The sequence below is a fragment of the Rhinatrema bivittatum genome, chromosome 1 (assembly GCF_901001135.1).
Source record: "Rhinatrema bivittatum chromosome 1, aRhiBiv1.1, whole genome shotgun sequence".
Lineage (NCBI taxonomy): Eukaryota > Metazoa > Chordata > Amphibia > Gymnophiona > Rhinatrematidae > Rhinatrema > Rhinatrema bivittatum.
In genome coordinates, this window is record NC_042615.1 from 618,962,315 (window position 1) to 618,973,929 (window position 11,615).

Below are 11,615 nucleotides of genomic sequence, written 5' to 3' on the forward strand. Positions count from 1 at the left end.
GGGACCATTGTTAATGGGGGGGGGGGGGGGGGGGAGGGAGGGAGAGAGAGAGAGAGAGAGAGAGAGAGAGAGAGAGAGAGAGAGAGAGACTGGCCATAATGTCATGGCCCATAGGTAGGTATTTGTATCCCTATGGTAGGTCCACCTAGTAACTCGAGGTGGGGTTTAGGTAAGAGTGTAGGGGGTTAGGGGCCACTTTGACATTCTACGTGACACCTACGAACAGAACAGTGGTCTTTTGTGAAGATTTGCTGGCCTTCGGAGTGAGGAAACTCACTCCAAGATGAGATTTGGGCAAGGTTCTCTCAACCTAGCTTGAGGGACTCTCTACCTGTTCTGGGAGCACTGCTTTTTATAAATGACCTGGAAATGGGAGCATTGATGGCGAGAACACAACATTGTTCAAAGCTATTACATCACAAGAGGATTCTGAGAAATTGAATGAGGACCTTGCAAACCTGAAAGACTGGGCATGATTCTGACAGGATCTTGCTGATTTGACCATATTTTGCCAATTCTCTGTTCTCTATACTGGTGCCAATTGCTGGATTATGTTTAAGGAATTTTTCACTCATTCATAAGGCCCTGAATAACGAGGTCTCCCCGTATCTTTGTGCATTGTTAAGAAATTAAAGGTCTGAGAGAAATCTGCACTCCTCTGGGCAGTTCCTCCTTGACATCCCGTCAGTGCATAGTATTCGATTGGTGGACTCCAGGGAAGCAAATGTCTGCAGTGGAAGACCCCATCTACTGGAATAATTTACCTGAACCTCTTCATAAGGAAAGATGCTTTAAATCATTTAAAGAAAACTTTTTCATGAGCTGGATGGTGTGGAGTATAATTCTGATTTCAGTTTTGCAGGTTCTCGAGCACATCAGTCCTACTTTATGCTGTTTATTTTATCTTTTTATGTGATGTTTTGTTTTATTTTTTTATGTCACTCTTTACCTGTAATGTGACATCTAAATTTAATTTTTAAATAAATGAACGAAAGCTACTTGAAGAAACAATTAAAGTGAAGGAAAAATCACTGATGGTTTTAGTTCTATGACTTTTCAATTGGATATTGTATTTTTTTATTGTTAGTCTGTTTCACTCAGTTACTTGATGTTTTTAGCCTTTTAAAATTGTATTTTTCATTCTTTTGTTGATCTGCCCCTTGAGCTAACACTGAGAAAGTGAGTGATAAGTCTAAGAAAACTAAAGTAAATAAGTAGAAGAGGAAGAGAACAAGTATAAGCACTTAATCAACAATGGAATTTATGCATTAAAAAAATCATTTTCAGGATTGAATTTTTGCTAGGTAGGATTTGCCTGTTCTGCCTACCCTGGTCAGCTGCCATGGCAACCAAAGAACATTCACACTTACTGTGAAAGTCAGTTGAAAAAAAAGAGCCCCCAAACTGACAGAACTCTTACTTTTAGTGAGCGGTGCTGACCCCAAGTATACGAGTGCAGCCCCGGTAACAGGGCATCCGTGCTGTGATTGGGGCCCCTCCCCCTTTCACACTTAACTGGCATAGCGGAGCGGGGGGGGGAAGAAAGTAAGGGTCCTGCAGTGGAGACAGGGCTTTCTCCACTGCAGGACCAACACTGTGGAACTCCATCCCACCAGACTTGCGACAGGAACCCTGCCTTACTACATTTAGGAAAAGACTTAAAACGTGGCTATTCATGAAAGCCTTTCCTGAACTAAACTGAACCTATTCCATTATTAACTAGTTGCTCAGACTTTACCTTAGTCATGGTAATTAATAGCCCCACCTCATAAGGGCAATTCATAAATGCTATAAGCACATTGTCTGGCATATTTGTTCTCTCTATTTAAACCCCTGCTTCTTTTCTCTGATCCAAGTTATTACTCTCTTGTTTTATTGTAACTGCATTCCTTAGCCTTCTCTTGTTCAATGTTTTTTACTACTATTATTATTATTATTACTAAGATCAATGTTATTTTTTGCCTTTTGTTCCCTATCCACTTGTTAATTGTAAACCGACATGATGCGATATTTATCGCGAATGCCGGTATAGAAAAATTTAAAATAAATAAATAAATAAATAAGGAGGAGCTTGCTTGCTCCACATGGAGCTTCACTTCCTGGTGGTTACTGGTGATGTCATCAGCCTGGGACAACTGGAACAGCCATGGCAGAGGGTAACCCTACAGGCTGCCAGTCCCAGCAACCAAAGTGCTCCCAAGTCCCCAAGAGATTTGGATGGTGCCCTGCCCCCCCCCCCCCCCCCGCACCCCCACAGATCCACTCAGAGGGGAGAAGGGAAGCTTGTTCCCATTCATGGGAGCTCACTTCAGGGAAAGGCTCCAGGAGGGTGGATAAAAGGCATGGACGGTGATCAGCCCAGCCACTTTATCCTTCCTCCCAAGTCAGGCTGGTATGCATCCACTGCAAAAGGCATAGGCCTGTCACATGTATTAAAAAAAAAAAAAGAAGCAAGCAGTGAGTTTGAAACAGATTGTATCATTCTGCTTGCAGTGCTAATCTTTTTAATTTTATTTGCAGCAGCCTCCAGTTGCCCAGTGGTCTTCATAAGAATTTAAGAACATAAGATATGCCATATTGGGTCAGACCAGGGGTCCATCAAGCCCAGTATCCTGTTTATAATAGTGGCCAATCCAAGTCACAAGTACTGGCAAGTACCCAAACATTAAAAACATCTCAGGCTACTATTGCATATTAATTAATAGCAATTTATGGATTTTCCTCCCTTCCTCACTTTCCTCACTTCCTCAACAGCCCTGGCTTTCATGTGAGCAGGTAAGTCCCGCCACCTGTTGGCTGCCTAGGTTGCAAGAACAAGGTCACTAGAATGCCCCATTGGTCCAGATCAGCAGCCCCAGCCTGCCGTGTGTCATTCAGAACAAATGCCATAGTCCACTGGGCTGCAAACCTTCCAGAAGACGTGGCAATGCTCCTCTGCAGCAGGCTTAGAGTCTGGCACAGCAGGCACTGGGGACGGGGCTGGGGGCCTCCACGTAGGAGGTAGGGCAAGGCCACGGGGTTCCAGGACTGGCCAACATGGCAGACAGAACTATGGCCAGGGCAAGGCTGGTTCTGTGGATGAGGGAGGGAGCCAGGGCAATTTGGATGCTGCAGCTCTCCCAGAGGAGGATGGATAGGAGCATCACGGGCTGGCCCCAGAAAGAAGCAGTTGTAGGAGGCCTTCACAAGGGTGTGGCACTGCAGCACCCTCAGCCAGCTTGTCAGTTGGGCATTAGTGGATGCCTGAGGGGAAGTGGTTGGGTCCTTCCCAAGCACGGGATATGATATCTGGTACTGTAAGTTCGTCTATTAGTTCTGGAATGATTTTAATAAATATTTTCTAGCATTTTTCATCTTTGTGAGACTTTACTCACTCCAAATGATGTTAAATCTTCACCAAGGTGTACTGTGCTGTTCGTACGACTCACTCTACATGCGAAACTGGTCCCTAAACCCTAAACCACCACTAACACCTCACATTGAATTATCAGGTGGCCCTCCTATAGCGATATAAATACTTAACTACTATGAGGGCCTTGTAGATAGTCTCTCTTTCTCTCTCTCAGTCTCTCTCTCTCTCTCTCATTGTGCCATACCATAATACCTATGCAATCAGTAAGTTACAGAGTGGTGTAGTAACTTACAAACTTCCATAAACACACCTCTTTTTGATCATGCATTATTAAGTTTTTTTTTATGAATGATGGGGTAAGCTAATTATTTTGCAAGATATGGGGGTGATACAATAAGGTGCGCTTGGCAGAAGGCACGGTGTAACCTGTAGTCATGCTCCCATTTTTTTTGGAGCATAAACTTTACTGCCGATGCAGCAAGGAGTTTTCCACTCAAAAAATGTATGCACAACACTGTGCATTTAAGCGCCCTTGCATGGAAGTTCCATGCAAATGAAGGCATTAGGTATTGCCTCCCAATGCAGAGAGGGAAACTGGCTTAACATTTTCTTAGTGCAGGAAATGTTACTCCTGATCTGAGTTAAAGTAAACTTTCCAATGCTAGTTAAGCCTCCTTTACAGTGTTGATTTTAGTGCCCCCCCCCCCTCCCCACACACACCTTTGTTGTAATAAAAAGCAAATGAAAGAAATAAGCTGGTCTGTTTTAGTTGGAGATGCTCCCTACCTACAATTTGGTTCCTCTCAGCTGCTGTCCTCACGGGCAAGGCCAAGCCTGCACTCAGTAAACAGCAGCAACACTACTGTCTTACATTCCAGCCTAGTCATCGCTGCAGTGAGCAGTGCATACATCTACTGCCACGAGAAACACCAGGTTTCACCAGTCCTTCCTGAGCTTCAGCTCCATGTGATTCTCCGACACAAAGCCCTTCAGTTATTTGGAGCCAGAAGCGAAGCAGCACACGTGCCCCTTTGCCTTAAGAAGAGCACCTTTCACTTCGCTTCATCCCTCCCCACCTCCATTACAGCCTCCTGATACTCAACTGCTCTGCTCCTGTTTATGGGCACAAAAAATATTTTGCGTGCATATATTTTTTTATGCACACAGAACATGTGTGTATGCATAAATCATATGTCTGAAAGACTCCCCCTGCTCCCCCGAGTAAGACGTACATTCAGCCTGCACTGGGCGCATATTTAAACTAGGGTTTTGCAGCCAGTACACTCTTTTTAAACTCCTGAAAAATTAGCATATCATTAGCTTACTGCAGCCGGAGTTTCAAAAAAATTAGCTTGTACATTGGGAAACTGCACTGAATTTCAGCACAGTTTTAATGCTGGGCTTTCTGCATCAGCCTGTATGTCTATGAAAAAGGGGGGAACTTGTGTGTGTGTTTACATAAACAATATTGCATATCAAATATTTTTATTATAAACATATGAAAACATCATCAATCTATAATTTAAAACCTTATGTCTCCACATACCTCAAAACCACGCCATGAGCTCACCACACATTCAAAAAAATCCCTAAAACTAACTGACTCAGTATGAAACACTGTCATATAGCAAAACGAATCGCTCAACAAGGTTTCTTACAAGACACTTGATAGATGTCATATAGAATATTTTACAATGCAAATCAATGCTTATTACAAAGAACCTTAATGCCTACTATCTGGTAGGTAAGGTTTAAACACTTGATTATATATGTTTCAATGGCAGTCCCACATCTCATGATTTAATCCCTTTCTTTAAAGCTCTGTCCCTTCTGAGTTTACAGAATTGTAAATCCAAAAGGAAATAACTGGAAATGGTTCGTAAACGTTAAACCTTCCCGAAAGATATTCCTGAAGCTTTAGAACCTGATTTAATGAGCTTCCCACCCAAAAGCATACAGAGAGTGGCGGGGGGGGGGGGGAGCAAGCCTCTGAAGTAGGTGCTTGGGTGTCAGCCCCCCCCCCCCCCCCCCCCCTGCTCAGGTTCCCAGTCCTGTCGGCGCGGCGCGCGAAGCGATTCCTAGCGGCGCTCCTAGCTGCAATCCCCCGCCCACTCCGCAGCTGAATCAGACGTCGCGCTGGCTGGGGAAGCCCCCCTCGTCCTATTCATCAGCCTCCAGCGCACGTTCCCTCCCCTCCTCCACCTTCCACAAACTGCAGCTCATTCGCTTCCCGAGAAATCGAAAGGGAAGAGAGGATCCCCCCCCCTCCCCCACCCAGGCTGGCTGGTGTCTCCCTCCCACGCACTGCAGCAGGGCGCAGGCTCGGCGGAGACCCCCGGGCGGAGGAGGGGCTGCCGCAGGCGGCGGTCACGAGCCGGGATTACCCGAGAAGCTCATTAATGCGGGGCACCTCTCCCTCTCTCTCTCTCTCTCTCTCTCTCTCTCTCTCTGCTTATATTTAGCAGCGGGGACGATTCACGGCGCAGAGACCTGCGGGAATCCCGGGCAAGGGGACGGCGGATTGCCTGCCGAGCCATTTAGCTGCTGCGGTACGTAAGAGAAAGATTAAAAAGGACGGGGATTCCCCCCCACCCCCGCCCTCATCTCCCTTTCATTCCCGTCTGCATGAATGACAAATGACTTCTCCCATTTACCCTGACTGGGGGTGATTAAAAATAAAAGCTCTTGTAGTCATTTTATTTTGCTATTATGCGATTACCGTTTCCCAGTGTCCCCCTGCAAAGTAGCGGATTGCCTTAAAAAAAAAAAAAAAAAAAGGAAAGGAAAGGAAAGGAAAGGAAAGCATTACCCGTGTCAGGCAGAAAGAAATGCTCCGTTCACGCTTTTGATCATGAAAAGCAAGCATACTCCGGTTCTCTGAAACCTGGGGAAGCCCTGTGCGTTTATGCGAATATAACATATGTTTGCTTTCTTAGGGACGTAAAACAAAAATTTCAAGGAAGCTTTAGGAAGACGCATCCAAATTTCGTGGATCTGCAATAAACGAAAAGCCGCGTTTAGCTAGCAGCGGATTTTAAAGAGGGAAAACGATGTCAGTGTTTTCCTCCAGACGTTCCTGTTCTTTATTTATTTTTCTCAAAGCTTGAGGCGAATGAGCGGGCCAGTCAGTGGAGCATTTCACCGACAGGGAGCTATCCGTGGTGCTGAAATGTTATAGCTGTCCTAAAATATGCAGGGATCACACTGCAGATGCGATTTTTGGGGGGAGAAAAGGCGACTTATTCTCCTTTCAACCACAAAACTTGGACGTAGATTAAGCTTGCGCTGTGATCGTCGGTAATAAAATAGCCTGCTTTGCATGGCAGATTTTTAACAGAGCGCAGTCCAAACTCAAGTGACCTACACACTATTTTAAACCACTGCACTACTGGTCCACGAACAAAACATATGATCTAATTTGTTGTAAAAAATGATATGACAGGACGAGACGGCAACACACGGCTAGGCTAACAAGAAGAGCTTTCAAGCTGTAATATTTTCGATTATTTAAAGCAAATGACTGACTAAATACCTCCACCTCCTTGCAGATATTCTTTACTACCCGTAGTACTGCATAGTACTGTCATTATAAACGGAGTACATTCTCTCTGATTTACAACAATTTTCCACGCCAAATTCTTCAAAAAGGAAACATCTGACAGCCAGTATATGCTGTCAGTCTTTTAACTACGCCACATTTTTATCTTCCTTTATAATAAAAGGTTTTCCTAACACACAAACCATTTTTTCTGCACTCTGAAAATACCCACACTAATGTCCTCGAGATGTTTTCCTCAGTGCTATAGTGTTTAAGCATCAGCTTTTCATTTCCTATTTTCTGACCAATCCTCGGGTTCTGCGTATGTCTGCTTTCAAAGGCTTCATATGCTCAAATAAAAAGATTGAGTTTCATTGTTCTCTTAATGTTGAGAGAAAAAAAGATACGCCTCAAATAAATTTGGGAGAGATAAGAGAAGCACTGAAAAGCTTCAAAATATATTAAGTAACGCAACAATATAAGTAAAACTACCCAGATAGTATAAACCATATTTGTAGTCTATATGGAGACTCCATTATACACGGACTTGATAAAAACATGATCAGACAATATAATTTTAATGAAGTGAGCAATTCTGGCATTCCAAGTGACAAATTCTAAGCTTTATGACATTTTTAAAACATACCACTTGTATTTAATTCTTATAAAATGAATCTACCGTATTTTTCTTTAAAAAAAAAACAAAAAACCCTGGATTTCCTTTCCACCAGGCTCTTAAAAACTAATGCACCTTGACTCTCAGCTTCAGTGGATCCCATTACAGCTCGCTTCACTACACTACCATCTCCCTTTAATGTCCAAATTGCTTGGCTTGCTTTTAAACCAGAGATGTATTACTAATTGCAGCAGCAAAGTTACTACCAGCGGTAGGTACTTCCCTGTGGTTTCCCTGTAAAGAAAAACAGCTGCCTAATTTTCACACGGAACGTTTTGAGCTCCAAAAAGATTGTCGAAAAAGCATGCAAATGTTTCACGAAAACAAAGACAAGATAAGCTAAAGGTAAATAAATACATTTCAATCAGATTTCATTAAAAAGGCAAGACACACAAGGAAATTGATTAAGCTCAGAAGGTGACCCACCCCCCTCCCCCCGACAATGTGTAACAGCAACTTCACATACTCATATGTCATGTCTAGCATCAAGGGCATTTCTGAAATGAATAAGCTGCTGCTTTATATTGAATGAATAAGCTGCTGCTTTATATTGTACAGTAGTTTCCGAAACACTTAGGTTATTTTCATAGAAGTGAAAACTTATTTCACCTCGACATATGGTGCAAATTCCGTCTATCTTCGAAAAGCAATCAAGGGAAGGTCTGTATCTAGACAGCTAACCAACCAAAAATAATGATTTACTAATCTGGTTAAATGGATGTGTCCTCCTTACATAACAATTGTAAATCAGTATATCCACTGATTGCATATATTTGCAACCATTTACCAAAAAATAAATATTTTAACAGAAAATTACAGCCATCAGGTCAGAAGTAAAGAGTTCTAAAATTAACGTATCACCACCCTGCCTCCCTAGGTCTTTAAGTCAAGTTTGTAAAATAAGCACATCTTCGATCACTAACTTTTAAAATACACATTTTTGTAAACTGTATTATTTTCCAGTTTTGAAACTTATTAGCAAAGCAGTTACAGCAGTGCATTACATAGAGTGCAGCTTCATCTGCTGCATCCATATTGATTATATGCATTGCATGCAATTGCAGATTTGCTGTATTGTAGCCACTTGAAAAAAAAAAGTTACTAGGAGTTTGTGCCAAGGAAATCCCCTTGCTGTATGGAGTTTTCCATACACTAGTTTTAACTTTTTACAAAAAGTAACTTGTTCACTGAGATACACATGAACCTGAGGTCATTCATAAATCATTTAATGTCCTTAAAAAGATTCCTCATTTTAATTAGATCCAGTCATGTAACATTGATGTGGAACCAGTAAAGGTGACTCTCTTTTAACAGCATAAAATGTCTTATAATGAGAGAAAATGCAATAAACGTATTTTGCTAAAAATTGAAAAAAAAACAAGTCTATGCTATAGACTAAGATACTTCATTAATGAAGTCCATTAAATACACCAATTAATAATAATGATAATAATAATAATAGGTTCATCACTATTTTAGATGCTCAGTTTTAAAGAAAAACCTAACACTGCACTCCTGTCCTGTAACCTTGGTCTCTTATGCAGGTTTCTGCCGTCCTCCGACAATGTCTATAAATCTTATTTTCATTGGAGGGTGTCACTCTCTTCTGCAAAACACACTTGAGGTTACGATTTGAAACCAAATACTGCATATTACGTTCTTTTTTTAGTCAATAAAAAATGACTAAAAGGTATGCACCACTGCAGTACTGTAGAGATAGACAAATGTCTTACTTTTTTGCGGGAAAACTGACCTGGTTTACTTTCCCTGCGAATTATATTTCACAAAAGTCAAAACAGTATATAAAGTTATAAATTTCTGAATACACCCCCCCCCCCAAAAAAAAAAATTGCCAAATTAATACATTTTAAAAAGTAGGGTTATTTTTTTAAATTAGGAGAGTCAACATAGTAATAAATTGGAACATTACCTGAATTTCCCTTGCGTGGTATACAATAATAAGACCCAGCAGAATAATCGTGGAGAGGCTAATAAGGCATTTTAGAGCTAACGAATACAGAGACCCCTGCAATAGAGAAAATGTTTGAGTTGCCGTGAAAATATATATATATATACACTTTCATAAAGACTTAATATTTCCTTTGTCATCTTTCTTGACTAGTCTACGCTGTTTAGAGTGAAGTTGCATTCTAAAGGGTGTGCCAGGGCTGCACAATGAGTGGTCTAAATCAGAGCGGCTCTTGCTGCAGCTGTCACAACACTCAAGGGGTAAAAAGCGGAAAAAAAATAAACTCCAAGGTGCTGCCAAGGCAACCGAGGAAATAGCGGCTGTGCAGCTGCTCTAACAAAGGGAGATATAGAAGTTCTTATTCTGTTGTTCATTACTCCACAGTTATTCCACATAAAAAAAAAAAACATAAGGCGACGCTTTTGCTTTACAAATATAGGACTAGGAAACTGCTTTCCCGCACTTCTGGCAAGTTGCCCTTAAGCACCCTCTGGTTCGTGCAAGGGATAATAAAAAGTCACACTCTGCTACGAGCGATCTTCTGACACTTCCAAGGGTGAATGCGGAGCAGACACACACACACACACACACACACACACACTGGCACCTGGATCTCCCATGACTTACCCGCAGTGCCGAGACCAGGGAGATCAGGAACCCCCCACCCCACCCCACCCCCCCATGAAAAGAGAGAAGGGGGAGGCAATTCGCTCCCCGTTACCTTGTTATAGGCTCCCCAAGAAAGTTCTGTCTCTATGACCATCACCACAATGCCGAACATGCCGAAGATGAGCGCGTAGTCGCTCAGGCGCTTCCTCTTCTCGAAGAGCGCCCGCCGGTGCCCCAGCTTGTAGCCGATGTTCTGGTTCTTCTTCTTGCTGGACTTGCTGCCGCTGCTGCTCGGGCCGCCGGCCCCGCCGCCGTAGGGGGCCAGGCTGTTGGAGTTGTTGTGCTCGGGCTTGGAGACGACGATCTCGGGCGCGGCGGCGGGCACGGGCTGCAGCGGCTGCGCCTCCGAGTCCAGCTCGTGCAGGTTCCTGCGGGACGAGCTCAGGGTGCTGAGCGGCCGCATGACGCCGCCGTTGTACCTGCAGCTGCTCATGGCTATTTCCGTGAAGGGGTTGCTCTCCCTGCGGCCGCCGCTGCCGGTGCTGCTGGGGCTCGCCTGCTGCCGGCTGTGGCACTGATGGTACTGGTGATGGTGGTGGTGATGCTGCTGTTGCTTGGACGAACTGGCATGGCTGGAGGGCGTTAGCTCGCTCACGTTCAGCTGGCTGCCCGGCCGGGAAGAGCAGGAGAGCGGGGACGAGTTGGCGCGGAAGGCGCCCGTCAAGGGCGAGGAGGTGCGGAGAAGGGGCAGGTTATCCCCCGCCGCGCCGTAGAAGGCGCAGCTGTTGCACTGGAGGCATGGGCCGTCCTGTTGCTGCTGCTGCAAGAAGAGCGGATCGTCCGGGCTCTGACAGCGCGGGTGCTGCGGGCGCTGCTGCTGCGGCTGCTCTCGCAGGAAGCCGTGTTGGAAATGCAGCGGCGTTTCCATGTCAGAGCTGTTAAAGCTGCAGGAAGACCAGGCAGCGCGCCCTGCGCCATGCGCGAGGCTGGGCGCGGGGAAGTCCTCCCGGCGCGAGGCAGGGCCCGGCTCGGCACCCGTAGTATCCAGGCGGCGCGTCCGATTGGTCGGGCGGACCAAAACAACGGGCATGACGTCGGCGGGCCAGCGGCGGCGTGACAGGAGCGGAGGAGGAGGGGGAGGGGCTGCAGGGAGGAATGGGAGAGGAAGCCGTGAGCTTCCTCCCGGAGGGATTCCGCCTCGGAGCGCGGCGGGGTCACCCTGCTTCCGTCTAGGCTCCACGATCGGGGCATGCCAATTCCCGTCTGCAGCCGCCCAATGTTGTTTTTTTTTTTTCTTTTTGTTCTTTCTCTTTTTCTTTCCAAGACTAGAGGAAAATCCGATTTTCGGGAAAGACGGTTACAGCAAAGATCTTATCAACTTTTCCACGTTCTGTTTTTCGTTAGCGAGATCCGCTGGCATTTGCAGGGTGCGTGTCTCGTTGAACCAGATCCACAGCTTCCATGTGATTTC

At 44.7% G+C, this 11,615-nt stretch overlaps 1 protein-coding gene across 2 annotated transcripts in view; it reads right to left on the minus strand.

Annotated features, from left to right (window-relative positions):
- Positions 1-11,234, minus strand: part of KCNN2 (potassium calcium-activated channel subfamily N member 2) — a 364,762-nt gene extending 353,528 nt beyond the window's left edge. For both annotated transcript variants that reach the window (XM_029571493.1, XM_029571487.1), the window contains exons 1-2: positions 10,257-11,234; positions 9,497-9,592 (exon numbers count right to left, since the gene is read on the minus strand). In XM_029571493.1, coding sequence (XP_029427353.1) covers positions 9,497-9,592; positions 10,257-11,234 — 1,074 coding nt within the window. The remainder of the gene's footprint in view (positions 1-9,496; positions 9,593-10,256) is intronic.
- Positions 11,235-11,615: the final 381 nt, after the last annotated feature.